This window comes from Cydia strobilella, chromosome 10 (assembly GCF_947568885.1).
Source record: "Cydia strobilella chromosome 10, ilCydStro3.1, whole genome shotgun sequence".
Lineage (NCBI taxonomy): Eukaryota > Metazoa > Arthropoda > Insecta > Lepidoptera > Tortricidae > Cydia > Cydia strobilella.
Window position 1 is genome coordinate 12,582,003 of NC_086050.1, and position 25,243 is coordinate 12,607,245.

Genomic DNA, 25,243 nt, shown 5'->3' on the forward strand with positions numbered 1-25,243 from the left:
CGACGGCAATTGGTGGTTGGGCCATAATCCGATATTGGTTCTAATTTGTCATTTTGCCAAATAGTTAAGGATGGAACACATAAAAGTAGGGTTAGGATTAAGGGACCACTGCAGACAAACTGAATGTAAGAACCATAGAGTCCAGAAAATAATTACAAAACTGACAAACCAGTTTTGCCTGTACAAAAAGGCGGCAAATAACTACATAAAATGGCGCGAAAACATTTAGAGATGGCTATGGTGCCACTTCCACGTAAAAGGGCCCACCAAAGAGTATATAACCACTACGTTAATTGGGCCCACTGACTATCAGTCCGCCGGACGATATCGGCCTGTCAGTTAGAACAAAAAAATTACAGTTCCGAACAACTTAAGACCAGGCCAGGCTTAGACCAGGTTTTATATATTATCTGTCTCTTTATACTTAACGATACAGTCTTTACTTTACTTATATATATTTATTTGTCATGGTCAATTTTGTAGTCACAGTAAATTTACCGCCATCTTTCGACACAGGATTAAAATAAAAAATATCAAAAACTATAGCTGGTCAAGCAAATCTTGTCAGTAGAAAAAGGCGGCAAATTTAAAAAAATGTAGGCGCAATGGGATATCGTCCCATAGAAAAATCGAATTTCGCGCCTTTTTCTACTGACTAGATTTGCATGACCAACTATATGTACATGATATGTACAAAATTTACTATGACAATATTGACAATAGCTCTCTAAACACTATTCTCTTTGATCAAACATTGCTATACTCTGTCGAGCCATTTTCGTCAGTAGAAAAGAGCGGCAAATTTAAAAAATGTAAGCGCGAAGGGTTATCGTCCCATAGAAAATTGGAATTTTGCGCTTTTTTCTACTGACAAACTTGTTTGACCGGCTGTAAATCCACCGCAAGGAAACTCGTTTTCACTCGTCATTTGGCTGTATGTAATAATTATCTTTTGCTTGAAGCTTCGAGGAACTAAAAATATAAATGACCATAAATATTAAGGTTAGAGCGAGATACAGAGATGAATGACCTTGGTTTTCTCGCTCTACCTTAGAACTTGCAGACTATTATGCAGGACCGTGTGAATGCGACTTAAGAGATAAAAAAAAAATAGGTAGTTGGCGGGAAAAAAAAAAAACAAAAACACATGGTACATTTTGTTTATAAAAGTGCAATCGTCGCCTTTTCTCATTAATTCAGTGTTCTCCATTTGTTCAAAGCACAGGAAATAAAACAATAATTTTAAAATGTTGTCACCCGAAGATCAGCAAGTACAAATATGCCTACTGAAATCCAATTTAGAGGAAATTGAAAATAGCTTGGTTGTTCAGGTAAGGATTTAGTGCAATATGCATATATTATTATATTAGTAAATATATGTATGTTGCATTTCTATATGCATGTTGAAACTTTTACAGTTCATGTGTAGACAGACAAATTTCCTATCCTATACCTAATGCGATTCTAGTGTTTCGTTCGAGCTAGTTAATATTTGGGTGAATTATTGAAACTAGGTAGGTAGGTACGTATTGGTAACATTCAAACTGAAAACTAATAATAATAAAAAAATTGAGACCTGGCCTGGATACAAATACCAGGGATATATTTCTTTGACAAATACTCGTAGTCCCGCGAGAAGCTTTCACGTATTTAACTTATAAAATAAATTGACGGGAAATAAGAACTTGACATTTAATGAACAAGGATGGAATTTTATTGGAATAAAATGTAACGTTCTTCATACTAAGTTGGAAAATGTCAAGCTTAAACGAAGCAAACCTAATAATATTTATTTCTTGAAATATTATTTATAGATTTCTTTGAAGTTAGTTTTAATGTGTTTTTTATGCTTGCGTATTCCATATTCGTCGAAGCAGCGAAGGATATAGATACCTTCAATTTATTTGATAAAGAAACAGTAATATAACAGCTAAAGTTAAATAAATTACACGGACAACTAGGAGAGGAGCAAGCGGGTAAAAGCGGGTAAGCTAACGGAGAAGGTCTGAAAGATTTAGTTTGTTGAGTTTACAAGCGAATGTCATTTCATTCGGTTATTTCGGCAGAAGAATTGTCAAACTTTAATATAAGAAAAATATTGTGTTAATTTGTACTTAATAATTATTTATTAAAAAAAAAACTCCAAAAACCCGCTTTGTCCTACCTGTTTTTTCCTATATTCATCATTTGATAAATTGTATGAAAAGATAAGAAAATAATCGTATCAAGCAGTATAAGTAAAGCCTGACCATAATATTGTCTTCGGTTACCGCGATAGTTACTCATGAAATAAAACTATGAAAACGGATTATATCGCGTATATTGAATTTATAATACATCCCGACGTTTCGAACTCTTTACAGCGTTCGTGGTCAACGGGTGACTGAGGAAAAATTACAAAATGCAAAAATACCCACATACTAAAATAATGAACAATCATAGACTACAAACTTTAAGGCTGGTTGTACATGCAAAATCGGTTCATAAGGCTAGTTATACACTATAATTATTTTTCAAGTAAAGATATATATATATACATTTTTTATCGCGTATATATATATATCTTTACTTGAAAAATAATTATAGTGTATAACTAGCCTTATGAACCGATTTTGCATGTACAACCAGCCTTAAAGTTTGTAGTCTATGATTGTTCATTATTTTAGTATGTGGGTATTTTTGCATTTTGTAATTTTTCCTCAGTCACCTGTTGACCACGAACGCTGTAAAGAGTTCGAAACGTCGGGATGTATTATAAATTCAATATACGCGATATAATCCGTTTTCATAGTTTTATTTCATAAAGCCTGACCAGTAATATATGATCATGCGCCATGTTGCGGAATTTCATTGGAACTAATTTCTTACACTGGCAATAATTTTAATGTAGTGTTATGTTATACAAGCGAGGAAATACGTACAGTAAGAAGAATTTGTTTGAGTTTGTAAAATATTTACTAGGGGCTTTGAAGAAGATCAATCTTGGCGTGGCGGGGTGGCCTAGGGGTTCATGGCGTTAGCCGCGATAGCTAAAGACGCCGGTTCGAATCCGGCCTTCACCATTGGAGGGCTTCGTCACTTTTTCTTTAATATATGACATCTATTACAGTTTTTAAGATCAATCTTGTTCACTTACTATGTACTAGAACCTATGTAAGGTAATTTCGACCTATGTGTGATGCGTAAGAAAATAAATTTTTATACGGTAAAAAAGAAGAATCGACAATAAAATTATAGCGGCAACAGAAATACCTACATAATCTGAAAATTTCAACTATCTAGCTATCACGGTTCATCGGACAGACAGACAGCGGAGCCTTAGTAATGGGACCCGTTTTTACCCTTTGGGTACGGAACCCTAAAAATGTGAACACCGAATATTTGGATTCTGATTTTGATTACGGTGAATAAAAGTATGTAAGTCAAAATAACGAGTTGTCAATCTACATTGTTCAGACTATACTGAACTGTTGCCATATAAATAAGAATAATAGCGCCCTCTTGAAAATGATCATTTATTCCTGGTCAGGCTTTACTTTCGTAAGTTTTAATGAATTCATCAAATCCATTATTAACCCGGTCGGAACTTACAAAAACCCAGGAGTGTTTACATAATCATTACATAAGTAGGCATACTTTGACATTCGCACTTAATTTAAAACAGCGCCTACCCGCTTTAGGCTTCTCTCCCCTATTTCTGTTGCATCTTCATGAAAAATAAATTATAACAGGGTTAATCTACTCAGCGAACTAAATAATGAAACACATTATAAAAAAAGTCAAATATATGGAACCTCTATCCGAACATCACTAGGTATTTACAAAAGGTATTTTAAAATAAGTTTTTGAGCTATAGCTTCATTTAATATTTTAATAACGTCCGTACCTATCAAATTTCTAGTAACTCGCCATTAGATTCTTTAAGGCAGCATACTAACAATATTGAGTGTGTCGCTTACGAATCCTATTCTTTTAGTACTTTTTTTTTACTACAGCACTTTTATTTGTAGATTAAATGACTGCCAGTGAGATCGAAATCAACTTCATAAGAAGTGCGGCGCGCGGGGCCCCGGCGCAGTGTTCTTAGGTTGTACTTTATACAATCGTTATATACTCGAGAGCTTTTCAGTCGAGTACCGTGTTTAAACTCAGCAAACTTCGTTGCCTAAGTGAGGGACAAGATTGAAAAGCTTGATTATATCACTATTGTATACAATACTTTTTCTACGAGCCATCTAAAATTGTACATTTTCTACTATAAAACCTAAATAATTACTTAAAGTTGGTACTACAAAAAGGTAGTGCAAAAGACATCAACGCGCAACTATTGTTGCCCGTTTAGTCTTTTTTTGTGGGAGCGCGGCGGCACGTGATTGGTTAATGTTTTTATAGTTGACTACAGCGTATCGAAATCATGAAAAGTACGCAATTATAGTTTGGTCACGTTTGGTATACGAAATCTTAACTGTTTTCTATTTATTTATTTCTGACTTCCAGGCAAAAATCTACAAACAATTATTTACTTTGTTTTTATTTACAATTTTAGGTGTTTGCTGCAGCTGTGCTAGCTTACTCAGAAGACCCATTTTATCATAAACCGTAACTTACACACAACTTTTATTTACTGTAAATCTCTTTGACGTCACTTTTTACTTCAATAGGAGAAAACAATAATTAAATTAAAAGAACGAAATGTGTTTGTACGGTTTTTGATACAATGGACCAGAATAATCAAAAGCCTGGAGTGCTCCAAAGAACCCAAAGTAACGGGAGATTCAATCAGTTGATTAATCCCACAGCGCTCATCTCAGCCAGAGCTAGACGAAGAAAATGAGAAGAAGTACAGAGAGACGATGGTGGCGTTGAAAGTGTCGCGCGCGCAGAACGAGCAAATAGAGTGGCTCAAGCAGGAAAATGGTAAGTCTTATTTATGGCTCGAAATGGCTCGTGGTATTTCGCCTGCGACCGATTACTATTGCAGCGTAAATGATTCAGGATACACCACCATTACTGCTGCTGTAATGCGGTGCGACATCGCTGTCGCAAATGTCACGAAATTTAAACCCATGTATAAGTAATTAGTTTTAACCGAGCTTAAAACTAATTCAGGAATTATTAGTTTTACCCCTATAGTTTACCCCTTTAGTAGTTTTACCCCTATATAAGTCCCTAACAACTTATAATTAATTAGTAAGGGTAGCAATGAGTGGGTGTGGAGTAAGTACTCCATACTTATTTAGCTATGACCATGGTCATGAGCAATTCATCAGTGTTTCCTTTGCGCTATGACATGGGTGTTAGAAGTTACAGGTCAATCTTATTCCGATATGATACTGATTTGTCAGTGTCAAAAGTGGTTGAGGAAATGTCACTTTTGACACTGCCAGATCAGTATCATATAGGAATGAGATGGAATATCTAAAACTCGAACTTCCGGTTCGCGCGCCATCTTGGTAGTCATGCCTCGTGAATAATTCCTTTGTTTTTGGCCCATTAATATTGTTTAAAGTGTAATATCGATAGCTTATTATACAGTAAAGTAAACGAATGTGGTAGTGAATGGAGAATTAATTATGAAACGCGTTTAACCATCATTGTAAAGTCCAGCTATCTCTTTACAAGAGCTAATAAAATCACCGTACACTATCTTGTACTAATCGTACAATTTTAGTCGTTGTTAAAGCTCTTAATAATTTGACTGAAGCCATTAATTTTAAAAGCATGAATGAAACTAATACTCAAATTGGCCTGTTAAATGGCTCTTGTATCCTGTCATAATCATAATATAGCTGTTGTTGTTTATATTAAAAAAACCGGCCAAGTGCGAGTCGGACTCGCGCACGAAGGGTTCCGTACCATTACGGAAAAAAACAGCAAAAAAATCACGTTTGTTGTATGGGAGCCCCATTTAAATATTTATATTATTCTGTTTTTAGTATTTGGTGTTATAGCGGTAACAGAAATACATCATTTGTGAAAATTTCAACTGTCTAGCTATCACGGTTCATGAGATACAGCCTGGTGACAAACAGACAGACAGACGGACAGCGGAGTCTTAGTAATAGGGTCCCGTTTTTACCCTTTGGGTACGGAACCCTAAAAACAATTGAACAAGCATCAGAGACGTCTGCGAACGATGCTACTAAGCTTGGAATAAAGGGTCTAGCAGGCTAAGCGAACAACAAGTCATTTGCATCAAGCCAACGACGGATTTGGTCATTCTCTCAGGTGGTATACTGGCAGGACCTAAGAACACTCTAAGCTTAATATCAGTCCTCGATCTTCTTTTGTTTTCGAGTTATTCAGGATAATGTAAAATAATCAGCGTATCATTGAAAGTATCATATTTTGTAAACTGTTCAAGTTAGATGAACCAAACAAAATTATATTTGACAATAATAAAATAGACTACAAAATGCATATTTTTAACTGGCATCATGTCCTTATACTTCATTATAATAATAAAAAAATGTTTTAATTTTTTTTTACTTTTCGCGGAGGGTACACCTACAAAAAAAATATATGCTTGAGTAGCCACTAATACCCACTACATACACATATAAAAATATTTGCATAAATCTTCGTGCGTCATGTCAAAAAAAAAAACATTATCGAACAAGTATAGTTACTAGCATATATAAATAAAGTACCAGTGCAGTGTGAAGATAAGTTAGTGTGTAGGTATACAATCTCTTCTAATAAACCTATTGATAATGCATCGACGATGACATGTCAACATTGATAATATTTGACACATAATATTATCTGTATTTGGTTTTTTGCATTTTTTGTTGAAAAATGGATAACATTAAGTGTCAGTCTTGTGAATAAACATTAAAAAATATGGATGGGAAGAAAAAATGCATTAAAACTGGGCAAGAGGCTGATGCAAGTATACCATCTCTCCCTAGGTCTCATCTGTCACTTTTGACACTGACGACAGACTAGTTTTATATCAAAAACAGATCGAATACCTAAAACACGAATTGGCATGTTTTAATCTGGTGATATGGCCGCCTTAACTTGAATTTATGATGTTGCACCGTATTATATGTTAGCTAGATAAAGTTAACTGCACTATTTTGGCGATATTAACTCATTAAACAAATTATGTCCTTTTTGTCGATTACATTTCTTGTATAAATTGTTGTGTAGAAATACTCCAAATAAAACTTACTTAATCGTCTAATTTGAACGTAGATACAGACCCGTCGCAACTATTCATCAGGAAACAAAGAGAGTTAAGTGTAGGGTAGGGTAGCTTCATTAGCTACGGACGATAGACAGTAAACTTTAAGGCACCTACAAAGCCCGCGGTAATTGAAATGTCAGTCCGGGTACGGGGTTACGTTTGACAGATCAATGCAAAGACGTTTCAGTTACAGTTAGCATGTTAGAGCTTATGTTGATTTAATAGTACATTATTGTCGAGGCTCGGAAGTAGCTACTTGCTGGCTGAGGATTCGTTTTAAACGGACGACCTTGGGAGTCCGTTTAATTGAATCCGAAGCCAGCAAGTAGCCTTCCAGCCGAGTCATATATAGTGCTTTTCTCAAAAATGGCGCAATAAATGCAAATATAATAGAAATATTTTACAGAAGCAACATTGTTATGTATATATTTTCACAGAAAAAAGTAAAAAGATTTGCTTTGCCGCCGTTTTTATTTTTTTTAATTAAAAATGGAAGTGTATTTTTCTGCTGAAAATACGCCAACCTATTTGAGACACCTAAATAGTCGCGGTACCAACATTATAATAATAAGTACTGATCATCTGTTTGGCTGTTTAATGGACCTATGCCTTCATTTGATATGGCCACTTCAACTTTTAAAAAGTGAAACTCAACAAATAATGGAATTTGTATGAAACATTGCAGTCCCGAAATCGAGACTGCAATGTTTTTAACTTTTTAATTTTTTGACACCATAAACTACGCACTTCGCGACCTACTTTTTAACCGGCAACGTCGACTTTGCCGTCCATTTTTGAGAAAAAACCTTTACTTGTCTCTTGCACAACAATAAAAGTTATAAAAGTATAAAAGTGTGTCCTATTTCTTGGCGTATTATATAAGTGCACAAGACCGCTGACATCCGAGCCTTACAAACTTACAACAATTCACAGAGCTTGCATGGTTATATGCTGAAGTTGGACTAGTTTAAAATTCTTACTAAATCCGAATTAATTATAGCGTTTTAATTTTTCATTAGATAATTATTGCTATGAATCCTTCTAATCTTAATTTTGTAAACAAAATATGTAACATTACTTATCTTAGTAGAGTCAGACCAAGCTAACTCTGCACAGACTTGTATGGAAAGTGTGGATCTCTCACCTTAAAACCATAACCATGACATTTTTATAAAAATATGTCGTTTATTTGTGACACTCATACTTTGTCACGTCGAAGACATCTCGTTATAATGAATGGGGAAATCGGTCCTTTCCGGAGATAATTATTGAATTGAGAGCTTTATTATATTAGTGAATTGAATAGTTAGGTCGACAATGGAAAAGGTAACGTTCTAAAATCGTAGCCGATAACAAAATGTTTGCGAATATGTGTTTGAGAACTCGTGTTCCACGCTGGACAGGGGCAGTTTTCCGCTGTCGTGTCGTCTCCTATGTCAACTGGGTATATGTGACTGCAGACAATTCTTTTGTGTTCCATTTTACTTTAACTTGAAGTAAAGAAAGGTATTTAGAGTTTTCAGTCTGTTCAAAGCTGGATTAAGATGTTTTTTTTTTATTAAATACTAAAAATACGACTCGCGTATATTCAATTATTCATGTATCTACTTTGTAAGCTTGTCTTGAAAAAAAAAAAGCAAAAACCTTTGTTTAGATTTAAGGTTACATTGCGGTTACGAAAGCATTGCTGTGCATCGTTGCCAGAAACAGGGTAACTACTTCTATAATACTATAATATCGTAGTCCGAGAAGGTTTTTCGGTTTGGTGTCACAAAGAAAATGTAACTCAACTGAGTGTAGATTCCTCCTACACTCCTAAACTATTTTAATAAGAAACATTGAGTAAATTATTAATAAAAGCTAGTTATCTTTTTATCATTTGCATTAAACATTTGCAGGTAAATGTTAGTGAGAATAGGGAATATTACGCGAAACTCTGCGCAGGGGGCGCCACTACTACAATCTGAGGGTCTACCACAAAACAAAAAAATCGAAATTTCGTTATCTAACATCTCTGTCATTCTTGTATATTCGAGCGATAAAGAGGCAGATAGCGAAATTTCGGATTCGCGTTCCCCGGTAGGTTCTCTGCAAACAAACCGCCTTGGCCCTTGGTGCATCAATGTCATATTTTATTATCTCTGAAAACTTGTCAAAAAACTGTTAAAGGCACAGTATGTATGTTACTCTATGGTTTACTAAACGGGCTACTGCTGCACTCTGGTGGCAGAACATTGCAGTAAAATCCCCTATTGCGTAATATAAAATTCTTGTGACGTCCTTCTACAACTCGCCGAAATATAGTCGGTCTTACCCGGGTATACCTTATGGTCTTACTGACAGGTTCATAAATATATTTTTGGCATAATGGCTAACTAAAATGCCCAAGAAAATATTTGAACCTACCTACTAAAACTCAGGTTGTAGTTTGCATTCATACATTATTCAAAGGAAACCGAACGCGACCGCTTATATGGATGTAGGTAAACCCAATTCTTACATTGTTTTCAAGTTAAGCATACGATGGATGTACCAAATTAGTAAAACATACTTTTTTTCTCCTATTACGATCGAAAGAACTGAGTAGAAATAACACAAAATACCTATAAAATTACCGAATCTAAAAAAAAGTGTACAAACATTGAATAAAATGGGCCACATACCTACGTGTTCACTATAACTAGGACCCCAGCAATTCGAATTCAGAGAAACATAGGTAATATTCACTTAGATGTTTTATCAAAGAGATTGCTATGTTAGGAATCCATTTGAACAATTTTCCCCCTTCGTAATATCCAAAGCTTCGATTTATCCCCAGATCGCGAGAATATGCGCGCGTGACTCAGCTGCCAATGTTTGACCTGATTTAAATATAAATTAGTTTTTAAACATAAATTGAATTTCTAAGTTAAATTATTGTGACTTCTTTTAAACCTTAAAGCTCAAAACGATATTTTCATAGGAACTTCATCAGACCAGCTTAGTTCACCAAAGTTACGTGGGCAGTCTATCTAAATTTCATTTCATCATCATTATTTTATGAAGTTTTCTCTACACAAACGGTTGGGGCTTAGGCTCCCTGAGTGAAGTTAGAGCTACCGCTATACGCATTGAATTATTTATCGTCGAGGAGTCGCAAACACCACACCACGCCACATGATTTTCATGTGATTTTCTATGCCTGCTGGTACCGTCTTGAGTCCAAATGAATCCGCCTCTATATCAAACCTCATACAAACGTTGTAAGTTTGTTCAAGAGAAAACAAATCTTTTAGAATGTGCAACTTAAGTTCTTTTATTTGATATATATCCGATTTGCCTTAGCAACTACTATACTTACCTTTTGTAGTACTTTTGCCGTTTGTAATTGCAAATCGATAACGTACTAGTGTAACACAAAGTCTGATATTTAAAATGTGTATTTATAAGTTTACATACTTAAACAAATATATAATTTCTGTTACATTCATAAAAATAGCCCTATTTCACTCAACGAATCCTATCGATCTCTGTATTTTCTAAGAGTATTATTGTTCTTACCGGGTAAAAGAGTCCAATTAAAAAATCTGTGCAAGCAGTCTTTTATGTAGGAGCTTAAAAAAATATACATTCGCCGTGATCACAGAAAATTTCTGGAAATTACACTTGACGTTCCTAAGCAGCCCATTTCAACATGATTTCATAAAAGGGAGGGTAATATTTTTTAAGTACCACTATATTACTTTACCTACTTACATACGTAAAATGTGTGTTTTGGTACGCTTTTAGCTATTATTAGATGAACGAATTATCGAAACAAGGATTCCGTAGGGTAGGGGAACCCGTCTGTCACAATAGCCTGTCTAAGGGGAATTGTGTAGGTAGTTAGGTACTACATATTTATTAATTTTTATAAGCCTATTTGAGTGTCCCACTGCTGGGCAAAGGCCTATTTAAATAACAATAAAAAACAAATTCTTAGGGACACTTACGTGCTTTTACTAAGAACGATAGATTTTTTGTAAAACTCATACAACCTTCAAAAGCCGACTTCATAAAGATAAAAAGAAACAATTATTAATTGGCAGTGTCATGTACGTTACAAAACATACATTCGGATTACTACCTAATCTCGTTTTTTTTTTTGTTTTTCGAAGTCAGTTAACAGCCACGGCAACGCACGGCATGGCGTTAACGGTTAAACCAATACATTTTTGGTTTATAAATGAACTTTGAATAACCCAAAAACTTATTTCACAGCTCGACTAACAGCGAAACGTACGCAGCTGAAACACCAGTGCGAGGGGCTGGCAGTGGCCCTCGAGGCGACACGCGAGAGCCGAGCCCGGCTAATCGACTTAATCAGTGACGAAGAACGCGCCGATGAGAGTAAAATGTAACGTAGCTCATGTTTTTACGCAGCTATGATACCGTCTGGTGCGGGAGAGGGAGAAAGAAAGCGCAGAGTAGGTAACATGTATTGTAACGTATCTCATGTTTAGACGTAGATCAGACACTAGTGCGAGGGGCTGGAAGAAGATCTGCAGGTGGCGCGGGATAGCTGAATCCGGCTAATTAGGGATGAAGAAGGCGCAGACGAGAGTATCATGTAATGTATCCTATGTTAAGACTACAGCAAAGAGTACGCAGCTGAAACAGCCGTACGAGGGACTGGAAGAAGCTCCAACGCTCGAGAGCTAAGTCTGGAGAAAGAATACGCCGACTGGTTTACCTATCTCATGTTTTCACACAGGCTACACAGCTATAGACGCCAGCGCAGCGCGAGGCCGAGGGCCCGGAAGAAAATCTTCAGGCGGCGCGAGCGAGCCGAATGTAAACAAATTTATCCCTACCGATTTGATAGCGAAAATTAATGCCATGTTAACCTCGCTTCGAAACTTGATAAAGTATTTCAATTATGTGAATGTAAGTCGAATATTTTTCGGCTAGGAGGAGACTAAAATCATATTAAACAGATTTGTCTGGAAGCTGTTCTGATGGTTATTAAAGATTTCTTCGAAACCATTAATGTTCTCTGGACATACATGTGAGCCAAATCGAGTCTATTGGACCTTCGTTTGATATCCATATTAAATACAATACTCTGTATACAAATGTTGCTGTTTTCCCATACCATGCGATGCTGTACGCAGCACAGTAAACGGTGTTAACTGGCGGCCAGTGCCTGATCTCATTTATTAAACTAAAAACAACCTCTTATCTTATGACACAAATGCCAAAAGGTGAAGTGGAAAGGGGAAAATAAGTTCAATTGCATTTTAGATTTGACGTGAATAACGCCATTAGTGATTTTTACAAACCGCTACTTTTGTTGACATCAAATCGGCGTCTAAAATATATCAATTGTTACCTCTGTACGACTCGTGTCAGTGACGGGACGACCGGATGCCGACGTAGCTTTTAGTAGTAAGTACCTAAATATATTTTACTCTACTCAAATATTTTCCAACATTCTTAGCGACATCTCGTGTTGTAAATATTTAGACATGTGTCGTAGGTACCGTACTGTAGGTTTTAGCAATAGAGATGAAAGCCTTTACAAAGGGTGTGTTTTCCCGATACTGGATTTCGGTACAAACACAGTATCAGAACCGGGAATAACGTATTTAAGTGCGAAATACAGTTTTTATCTCGGTAGGTATAATCATAAGATATAAAATCGTAAAAAAACAATAGAGTGTGATCTTTCAGGCATCTTAAAGATATCCTTTATTTAATTTGGTTCAAAAGTTAGGGAGGGAACTTATTTTAGAATTTTGAAGCTATTATTTCCAGAAATATTAACTTAACTATAACTATTCTAATAAACATATTTAGGAATCTTACGGTTGTTTTGAAAGACTTATCAAACAGTATTTCACACATTCATATTAAAAAAAAAAAAAAATAGGTAATCCCTGAATAGTGTCACGCGCAACTCCGTTAACCTTAGTTACATTAGTTACAGATAACCAGTCTAAATCGTCTTTAAAACCGTTAAATATATATGTACTAAAAGAAAATTTTGAAAATTTTAACTATTTATTGAGAAAAACATATAACCAAGTCATGTAACTTTATTATTTTGCCGATGGCGTCAAGCACAACTCCTTTAACCTGAGTTGCATGATATATGTATGCATGACTGGCACAACCAAAACTTTACCTAAATATCACCATTGTTTCTTAAGTTACCGGAGTTACTTATGACAAGTCGATAAATCATGTACCTACAATAGTTTTCAAATGCATTAAAAATAAGTCACGCGTATGTCATGTAACTTACCCGCCGTGGAGCGCCCTACAGTCACACGTGTGTCCGTAATTAGTATAGAGTTCCATACTACTGTGAAACTGGGGCGCTGCAGGGGTTAACTTACATGACGTCGTGTGACCAATATAGTAATTATAGTATAGAACAGTTGGTCATGCGGGCACTCCTTAACTTAAAATGAAAAGTAAAACTATTCAATTATACAACTTAAAGCCCCTATTCTGTGACATATTAATATTAATTAATAAAATTAACTACGATGAATCGTCAACGATAACAGCATTTGAATCATTAAAACTTTAAACGTAATTATCACGAAACTCATGTTTTAAAGTTACATGAGTTGCGCCTGACACGGCAGTGCTGGTAATCGAACAGGGATTGTGTCAATCGGTAGATAATCTGCCGTCGCGGGGTGAAGTAGTTCCATCCGGGGCGGGGTGGTGCGGGTGTGTTCTGTATGAAATACTATAAATTATACTATGACGGTACAGCTGCTGCATCGGTAGAACCTAATTTCAGCATTATCAGTGTCTCAGACGAAAGCCCCTTTTAGAAAACAAAGCTGTTTCTGGACGCACTAAACTAGTTAACGTGTTGAATTAAACTTCTGTGACGTGTATATATGTATGTATGTATGTATGTATAAACTTTTTATTGTACAAAGACATATAACACAAATATGGCACAGAAATAGGCAGTACAAAGGCGAACTTATCCCTTTAAGGGATTTCTTCCAGTTAACCTTTGAGTAGATGAGAATTGATGAAGAACGGTAGACAAATATAGCACTGCGTACAATAGACTAGAGGAAAGTCAATAAATTTATAAATGAGGGCGAAAATAAATAAAATAAGAAAAATTTTAAGTAACAGTATAACAAATATATATAATACCTACGTTATATATAATAAATATACATCCATAGTCACAAACAGTTAATTCTGGTCCGATAGCCACAGTTTCCTTAACTGCCCCTTAAGCGATGCAACGGACCGCGATTTCCTTAAGGAGGGAGACAACTCATTCCAAAGCTGAACCGCTCGCACCGCAAAAGATTTACCATACGCACTACATTTGTGATGAGGTGTTGCCAGTGCAAGATTTGCACTCGATCGAAGGCGATGGCCACTACCATCTGCCATAAATTTGAATTTTTGTGAGAGATAGACAGGAGAAGAAGGAATAAAAATAACATTAAAAAGAAGAGAAAGAATATGCAGATCCTTGCGACGGCGGATGGGAAGCCATTTAAGTTCTAAACGTAACGTGATGTCTAAAACGAACCAAACAAATAAAGAACTTTACTTTAGAAGTTACTTTAAACAAGAGGTCACATCCACTCACATTTTTTCACAATTTGCACAGCGTCGGCTTGTTAGAACGTGTCACATAATATTAATACGACTTCATCGGCTAAGTAAATAAAATAATTATGTAGAAATATTATCTACGTCGACATCAACAAATTTATCGACTGTATAAAAGGTAACACTGAATTATTATTTCTAGTCCATTAGTCCTGTTCCTTATGTCATTTACATTCGGTCGTCCGATCCTTAGGCATAATAGAATAGCCGATGATAAGCGATATTGGATCTGGATCCATACCTATATGGATTTGACCAGACCATGACCAGAATTAGTCAGATGTCAGAACTATGAGCCATCGAACTCCTACGTAAGTAGATACTATAGGTCTACCTACCTAGGTTGGTAAAGAAGTTTACGTAGTGGTTTTATAATAGACGATAGCTGAGTTTTAGGACTAGTTTATATATTACATTAATACTTACATAACATAATACAAATTAGCATCGTGCAACCAAGTCTTCAACTAATCCGGAGATGACCATAATAACTTCTTGCCAACCGCCTCAGTTAACCGGTAGACCATCTCGAGTGTCGCTAGTGGTACGAGTACCTTTCGAATCTTCAGATGCGACTCACTCAGTATTTCTAGCGATAAGTCAGGAAACCCAATTAAATATTAATGAAATTCGAAGCATTTTGCACAGTGCAGGTTGCACACGGGATGTCAACATTTTATAGCATCGCGTGTCGATCATTACGTTACGGCACAATTGTTATTTTTGATACCTACTATCTTTCTCTCTCTACCTCGTTTTGTCACGTACGTTTGTCGCTGCAATCAAGTCTGAAAATCAGTGATGCACGGACACCGAATTGACATGTAAGCGCTAACATTGACGATTTAGGACCACTTCTACGGATGTAAACATTAGAATTTAAAATACCTATTCCAGGTTCCACTTTATAAAGTTTTTCCATACATGTTTGTGTAGGATTATTATCATTAAGTACTCCAAGAATATGAGTGTGTTTTCCATAAATATATTTGTTTACGTATATCTTTTACAGACGCGCCTACGAAGACTCGTTGGGAAATAAGGCAGAGCGATTTAGGCAGACTCAGAGTTTCTACGTAAGTGCTTAAGTAGTCATAAGTATCCATACATTTATGTATGAGTTCCTTATTAAATCTATATCACGGTATAAAGACTAAAGACAGTAAGTAAGCAACCTCCAAATCATACGAAGTTTTCATGATCTCAGACAGTAGGTAACAACTGAGGGCCTACCGCGAACCATTTCGTTCGTTCCTTAGTCTGTTTACCTCTCTATCGCTCTTGCATATCCGAGCGATAGAGGCAAATATCTGGTCTTACCTACTTATCTAGACCTAGACTATGTACTAACACTAGAATGTGCCCGTGTATCTGCCTCTCTCTCTATCGCACTTGCATTAATCGAGCAATAGATAGGCAAATACCGAAATTTCGCTTTTAGATGTTCACGGTCGGGCAGGGCCTCAGATACTAAAAGTCATCAATGGTCACTGCATCCCTGACGGATGATTGTTGCAATGCTGTGTCACGAGCAGTTGAGACGGCCAATGCATTTCCGCTTATGGCTATACAATAAGCCTATCGCTGCACGACACTTCTTGCCGCATAAGTCACACGTATGTGTACTTATGTTGAGTCTCTGGAGATAAGGCTGCGTTTCCACCAGAGCTGTGTGAGGATGCGTAGCGAGGGATGTCTTTGTTAAGAACTAATAGATTCACTTCATTTGTTTTCCTCGCTCAGTGTGCAGTGGTTCTATTGGTTCTTAAAAAACATCCCTCTATACGCATCCTGGAGTACATTTTTGGTGGAAACGCAGCCTAAGACCAGGCTACCGGCCTGATGACGCCTGTCCTCTTATGTTTTTTACACCGAAACTGAATACAAACAGAACAAAACAAATTACAAAGTCAATTGCTTGATATTTGAATCATGTCCAAATAATGGCATTAATGTTAGGTAAAGCGACGTTAATTTGATTAGTTTTAGACTTTAACACGATATTTGGCGAATTTATGAAAGAAAATTACTGAAAGGAATATATCATAATTATGTATTTATTGCGTAAGACACACTTAGTTCATAATCATAATATAAGATGATGGAGCCACCCGGTAAGCAAAAATGCCTTTGTTGGGTGGCGCCGCTCTTCTTTCAGGTTACATAACTATATTATATATTTTACTTAAATGCTAAGCTAATTAACTTTTATTTACTTACTGGCTAAATTTCTAGTTTATACTATTTACAACTAAGGTTACAGTTTAGAATTAAGGTATTTATATAAATGGAAAAAAGCTGGGTATCGTATACACGAGTCCAAAAAGAAATGTATGTATGTTTAGTTATTTATTTAAAAAAAAAAATATTTATTTTCATACCACTACTTTATTAACATTCTAAAGTAAAATCGCTAAAAAGGTCATAAATTCATAATGACTTATAGACAACGGTGGAAGGGAAGATACAGTCGGTGCTGTCGGTAGTAAAAGCTTGTATTAGTAACGAAGTTCTTGGCAGAAATTGATTATAATATTACCTCGATAACTATGAATTCCACCACGTACCTATAGGTACCTTATAGAGTATAGGTGATCAAAGATGCGTTCAGAATACTCATGAAACAACCTCGTTACTGCAGTGCTAAGACCATGTTTGCTAATGCGGGAGTACCTGATTTTTATGCAATCATGCGGTCCCGCATAGCTTCGGTCTGGGCAAACGTATGGCAAAACTCGCAGCAAAATTATATTCTGGCGCTGTTTACTGTAAACCCGAGCAATAACATCCTAAAACACTGGACGGCCGTGCACCTGAACGAAAATGGAAAATAATAAGTATGTACTTATTTAAGGTATAATTTAACAAAGGATCTATTTATAGCTTCCGCATCATTGTATTGTATTGTATTTTTAAGTTTTATGTTACCTTATTTTATTTTATTGTATGAGTTTAAAACTTGAAATAAACAATATTATTATTATATTATTATTATTTGTATCTCGTATAAACTCACGGGTATATACATCCCGGTCATTTGATAGGCGTGCGTGGGGATACAGATTCAACACGTAGAGGCCCTTTGGAGAAGTTTGCTGTTACGTAATACACCTGCTAGAACCCATTTACGGGTACAACAAATAGATACCCGTAAATCGGTCCCAACAGGCGTAGGGGCTATTATAAACACAGTGGAAAAGAGTGCCGGTTATGGTCTTGAAGTTTGGCTGGTCAAAAGATTGGGCTATTGCTGAGAGGTCCGGACACCTGCCATAACAATGTCTATACACGTTATCGTTATTATTATTATTATTAAAGACACCCTAAGACTTGTAGAGTATTTTTATAAACATCAATGACTGACTTCAACTACTACACAAATCACACAAATTTTGACAAAACAAAGGTATCAGGATATTAAAAGCTTTATATAAATCAAGAAATAATGCATAGTACCTACGATTCACACTTGTCTCTTTGTAAAATAATAAACATACAAATATCACAAATTTTGACAAAACAAAGGTATTAGGATATTAAAAGCTTTATATAAATCAAGAAATAATGCATAGTACCTACGATCCACACTTGTCTCTTTGTAAAATAATAAACATACAAATATTTTCTATGCGAAGAAGCAACTAGCATTATTGTCAATAATGCAAAATTGATAAAACAGGGATTTAATAAGCGGTATGGAAGTTGTTCTCTAAATCGACCGGCAAATCAAACTACTCTACCTCGGTTTTTTTTTTTTATACTACGTCGGTGGCAATCAAGCATACGGCCCCCCTGATGTTAAGCAGTCTCCGTAGCCTATGCAAGCCTGCAACTCCAGAGGAGTTACATGCGCGTTGCCGACCCTAACACTCCTCTCCTTACTTTAATTAAAATTAACTCGTTCAAGTATCAAATTAGCAGATTTTAGTGTAATTATGAATATATAGTGTAATTATGAAATGTTGAATGATCCCGTGTGTGTGTACAGTCAGTATCAAGAGTAGTGTATCAGACTGCGTGAAAAGTATCCACCTAAAGGTAGCTTAACAAAACAAAAATATCTTGATATATTTGATATATAGAATAACACTGTTGTAGATACCTTTAAACGCAAATTGTCGAGATATATTAGTTATCTGGGCCATTTTTTATTTTGTTGTAATTTTTTCATTTTTCTCAGATTTTGATAAAATTTGGTGGATAGACTGAGCTCATTATTCTGTTCTGTACAACAGCATTCTGTACAAATCTTCGACTGAATTACGGAAAACGTATGGAATTCAACATTATTTGTCCCAAATTTGGATTTCGTGTTCCGACCAGAATTAGGAGCTTTTCAAATCTACCAATTTTTATCAATATCTGACAAAAATAAAACTATGAATACGGATTATATTGCGTATATTGAATTTATAATACATCCCGACGTTTCCCTGGTTCGAAACGTCGGGATGTAGGTATTATAAATTCAATATACGCGATATAATCCGTTGTCATCTCCAATGATGTTCGGCTCGGACACCAGATCGTCAATCTCCTGGTTCTTGCGGAGTCTCCAGGTTCCATCCTCTCAACGAGTGGGTCCCAATATCTTGCGGTAGATCTTCCGCTCTTCTACTAGCAGCGCGCTAGCTGCCAGGCTCCGATGGCTCGGGGATCGGGCACGTAGTCCGGATGGGGGAAGATCGCGCAGTCTGGAGGGCGTACTCTGGAGTACCAAGTGGCCGAAGACCGTCTGGACGCCCTAGGTACCGCTGGAGAGACAAAATGCAGAAAGACCAAGACCTCGGCGAACTCGGCGCCGTCGACTGGACAGAAACGGCTTTGGACAGAGTAGCATGGCGGTCTTTGGTGTCGGAGGCCAAGATCCACTTCGGGTCGTCGCGCAAGTAAGTAAGTAAGTAATCCGTTGTCATAGTTTTATTTCTGACAATAAAATTAAATCGACAAAAAATAAAAAAATGGTCCATCGATAAAAAAAGTATCGAAGGTGACAGATATACTTTTGGGGCGTTGTTTCATACTCTACTATTGATGCTGACTGTACAACTAACAATTATTTCCCAAATCAATTTCGTCTTGCTTACATTCGGTAATGATAATAAAATGGTTAGTACCTAATATGTTTCCATGATTCCCAATTTTATACACGTGTGTACCTATTTACCTAGAGTACCTACCTACTTACAGCTATTTGAACATATAATGACGTTTCTACGAGTATTTAAATACATCTTGAGAGAAAATTCTCTTTCCAGTTTCCTTGTTCCTAAATACATATTTATAAATTGGATGTTTTTGTTATTTTTATTTTTTTAAGTGCCTGGCACATCCCGAACAATTTTATTCTTAACTGAGTCCGATTTAAATGATGTTTTATATATATAGCTTTATTTCACTTTAAAAATATTATTAATAACCAACCGGAATTTACCGATTTCTTGCGTTCAAAGAAGACATACAGATTATTAATCACTAGTTTTCGAGTGATGTTGAAAGTATTATAATTATCTATTTCAGAATGCGAATAATAATTAGGGCGAATTTTCATGTGCGATTATTTAAGGCCGGCAGCGCCCAGCGGTGCATGGGATCTGTATTTTCTGTATATTTCAGCTCACGCCACGCCTTCTTATTTTTTTTATTTAGTATCAAAAACAGACAATACATCATGAAATAATAATCTGTTGCTTACATAACATTAAGGGTAGATGTTTGTCCAGTTAAAGGTAACCACAGCTTATTTCAGTATCTTAGGACATATAATATATAGGTACAGTAAGACATTTAGACTGAAGCTAAATTTAACAAATAATAAAATATCAAAAGAATAGAAAGAAATTATGATAAATGAATCTGAAGACTTCTTATCTAGCTGGTTTTCGAGGGTCAATCGTATTGAGTATTCCGGACGCCCGGAGTTACGGCTGCTTGCGTTATTTGCTCTTGCAATGGACTCAATCAAATTAATTTATTTAATGTCGTTAACTAGGACGAGGAGCAGATGACGCGGAAATTCGAAGAGGTTAATAAAACGAACTTCGAGCTTGAGAGTGAAGTCACACGGCGTCAACAAATCGTTGGCGAGTTGAAGAAGAAACTTGAAACTATGAAACCGGAGGTTCCTGAAAACTTGCCTGTCGCCATGTGAGTTTAAAGGATGAATCACGCTAGACCGGGCCGGGTCCGTGCTGAGGCGTCCGATATGTCATTTTCTATGACGGCTGATCAGTGATCACGTGCCCAGGTAGCAAAGTGACGTCAGCGACGTCATAATGACGTAATAATGATGTAATTATGGCGTCATAATGACGTCGCTGAAGGTGGTTCTTTCCATAGAAAACGAAGCGCCAAAAGCTCCGGCCCGGCCCCGGCCTGGTTTAGCGTGAGTCATCCTTAAATCCTAATAATAAATATTAGGTAAATTAACCAAAGTACTGAAAATTTGTCTATGAACTAAAATAAACTAAGAGTTACACGTGCTCGCTAATACTTACTACAAAGCCTATTAACGTGTGTTTGTCTTTTGAGGACCTCCCACATACTCCGCTGCCTCCGCTTATGAAAACACATATTATTCAAAATATATAATCACTGCTTTACTTGTAGAATACCAAGCAGATAAACCGCTTTACTTATTTATATTCCTTCATCACCTACACCATTTTATAATACCGACGTGTAGGTTTACAGATAGGTACCGAAAGTGTTCTTATATAATGGTCCATCTAATATTTAAGTGATCTTTGGTATCACTAAAATGTAAATTCCATTAGTTGTCGCTAAAAGCTGGTTCTCGTAATTCCATTCATTAGTTCCATATTTAAATAGTCGTTTCAATCCTATCGTTTTTATTTTATGCTCATTTGCAAACGGAGACTGATTCTGATTTTACAATTTGTTAAGGTGAATACTTTGATTTGATGACCACCAGTTCGACACTGACATAATTATGTATACGCTAGCGTGTGCGTAACTTTCTTTCAGAGTGTAATAGTAGTCCATCATTCGGACTTTGTTGTTGATTTTTGACCGAATACTTGGTTTGTCATAGGCACTATCATTTAAAGCCTCAAGCAAACAAAACCAAGTATTTGGATTTTGGGTAAAAGTCAACAAAAAAGTCCGAATGATGGACTATAAATACACTGAGACAAAGATCGTCTTATAGAATTTTTTTTTTTTGCGAATGACATGAGTTCAGATGTAAAGCTTTGATTGGAAATAATAGGCAAGATACTAAATTACAATCATAGTACAAAAATGTATTTTTTACGTGGGTTGTTACGTTTTTATAAGAATTTCCGAGAGGTAGTAAAAAGTGTAGTGTAAGTAGTTTGCATGATATTTTTTTAATACTTCCAATATTATTTAAATAAAGGTTACAGTTAATTTTGAAACAATGTCAAGTAATGCAGAAGAATTATGAACAAAGATCCAATATAATTCAATTCAATTCAATTCAATTATTTATTTCGAATCATTTTGATCTATATAGTGTTAGTAGTAAGTACAACAAAACTTAAAATTAATTAAGGTTAGTGACATACAATTACAATTTACAAATCACACATAAATTATAAAATAAAATACAATAACAAAGTTGATCTAAAGTTATAGTTTTCCCCTAATTTTTATTTTCCTATTGACTGCTATTATATCGCACACAGCTGTACCTGTGCTAACTCGGGGCATATATATGTAGAATAACATATTATCGACAAAAAATTATACCAATGTTACTGTCAACATCTAGATGTTATTCAACATAAATAAATATTATTATTTTATCTAATTTTTTAAATAAAACAACAAATTAAAACGTGTATTATGTTTTTTATTTTAAAATCGATTTCATAGTGTGATTATTTTGATTGGAATTACTTCGGTATATTTTTATTATCTTAGCAGGTTCGATATCAGACACGAAATCAAACCTCTTTTAGTAATCCAGGGATTTTCAGTGAGCACATGTCTGTATAAATAAGTATATATCGACATCAAATCCTTAGAACGTGCCCCGAGTTAGCTCAGGTATGCTAGTCAATTGCTCTTCAGAAGTGTTTATTCCTGTTATCCGGTACCTATATCGGTATATTTTTGTTTGTAAATGAAACAATTTACCTGTATTATTTTGATCCAGGGGCCGTGAAGTAGAGGATAATAGGTAGGGTGTTGTTTATTTATTTAGTCTATTCACCAAGACCATTTACATCTTTGATTTACTGACAGACTACCTACGAGGCGATTTAGTGCAGACTACCCCCTACCTATTGCACAATGAGTCAATTGACAGCGACAGCAAACTGGACATATTCCACAGCACTGAAGCCAGTTTTATGAAAGCTAGTAACCGATACCTGGGGTCGTAGCACGGTACGCTTATCACCATGCCTGTCACGTTCTAACAAGTATGTGAGTGCGAAAGTGACGGACTTAGTGATAGGGGAACCATGCTGCGCGGGCTGGAGTCTGTAACGACACCGAGCTCAATTATTGTATAGTTAGCATTTTAGCTATGTATGTTGAGTAATCTCTCATTGTTAATATAATGTCACTCCTTTTAACATGTGTAGCTTGACTGTAAGTGTTAATTATAAGGAATAATAATAATAAATAAAAAATAAAATTCCCGTTCGTTAAAAGCGTTAAGTACTAACTGAATAAGTTGTGCAATATTAATATAATATTGAATATGAAATAAAACTATGAAAACAGATTATATCGCGTATATTGAATTTATAATACATCCCGACGTTTTGCATGTACAACCAGCCTTAAAGTTTATAGTTTATTATGTGGGTAGTTTTGAACATTGTAGCTTTTCCTCAGTCACCTGTTGACCACGAACGCTGTAAAGGGTTCGAAACGGGATATATTATAAATTAAATATACGCGATATAATCCGTTTTCATAGTTGTATTTCATGAGTAACTATCGCGGTAACCAAATATAATATTATAATAGGTATATATTATAGGTAGTTCATAAATCAATTATTAATTTATTATATTATCACAGTTTATTACTTGAGATATGGGCATTGGAATATGGAGTGATCCAGTGTTAGCCATCTTACCCTATACATTTTTATTGGCGTTTGTACAAGTAGGTACCTATCTGTTATGTTCGTGAAAATCACAATCACGTGGAAAATATTTGTTTATTTTAACAATTTCTTTTATTAATATTAGGTAGTACCTATGTGTAATCACGTACATAAGGGAGTCACGATAAGTGAAAAGGAATACTCTTTGAGACAAATTTATATAGGAAACGCGTTTTTACAATACTCTTAGTCTCTTACTCTTTAGTATTAGCCTATATTTACTTAGGGCCTGTTTCACAATGTCCAAGTAAAGTATTTGATAGCTAATTAATAAATAAATTAACTGCCAGATAAAACTACGTTCAGTTGTAAATGTATTTATCTAACAGTTAAGCTTATTTGAAGATTGTGAAACGCCAACGATGACTTTATTCGTCAGTTAAGTAGCCAATAGCTTATTCAGGACTTTACTTGAATATTGTGAAAAAGTCCCTTAGAGTAGGTACACTAGTTACTTACCTACAACCAAATCAAATTTTATGGATCAATAATTCGGTTATTGCAATTTAGCTTCGGCAAACCAGCGTAGGTACAATATTAATAAAAATGAGATACTAGAATACGTAGCGGGTTTTTGAAATATTTGTATCAATTCTTATAGGGGGAAAATGGAGCTAGCTGAGGAATTGAAATTGGTCATGAAAAGAACTGAAGATCTTCGCCTGAAAGTGAATAATCTGAAGAAAAAGGAGTCTTGCGTTAATATTTCATCGTAAATATTTTCAGTGTGGAGCCTGCACAGGCTCTGCATAAAGCTATTTAATTAATTGGGTGATTAAAACCTATTTGAATTATCTGTAACCGATTTATAAATAGGTAATAAAAATTTAACATGCTAATAGACTTTTGTGTTCATTAATAAGTTATATACTTAAAGAACTGTCAAAGGCTTCATTATGTAAGGTCAACCGGGGTAATTGCCACTATGGGTTATTGCGTCTATTCGATTCGATTTTTTTTTAACAATAGTACTAATACTACAGCTCCCTACATCTAGAGAAAAAGGTCAAAACTACTTGGAGCACAACACGTAACATAGAGGGCGTTTTACCGAATCGTATTCAAACAGTTGGCTATTTTGAGAATTAGTTTCACCCCAGATCTACACGGTGTATGAGGTAAGTCAACAAAATCCGTTTACATCTTTGTTTTTATTTAGATATTTGGTAATATTTAGTAATAAATGTGCTCAATATTAATTAACTGAGACATGCGACATGAGACATGCCACAATTTGTATTAATTTAATACTTCTGTTTTGGAAAAATTCCATGTCAAATTCTTGGAGGTTTTTTTTTTGCGTTAATAATGTTGAGGTA

At 35.5% G+C, this 25,243-nt stretch overlaps 1 protein-coding gene across 1 annotated transcript; it reads left to right on the top strand.

The window, feature by feature from the left end:
* The first annotated feature begins 1,247 nt into the window (after nt 1-1,247).
* Nucleotides 1,248-24,689, top strand: LOC134744684 (uncharacterized). The gene is made up of 6 exons (XM_063678593.1): nt 1,248-1,331; nt 4,800-4,917; nt 11,432-11,567; nt 15,828-15,891; nt 20,808-20,962; nt 24,526-24,689. The coding sequence occupies exons 1-6, from the start codon at nt 1,248-1,250 to the stop codon at nt 24,638-24,640; spliced, it is 672 nt and encodes a 223-aa protein (XP_063534663.1). The 3' UTR covers nt 24,641-24,689.
* The last annotated feature ends 554 nt before the right edge of the window (nt 24,690-25,243 follow it).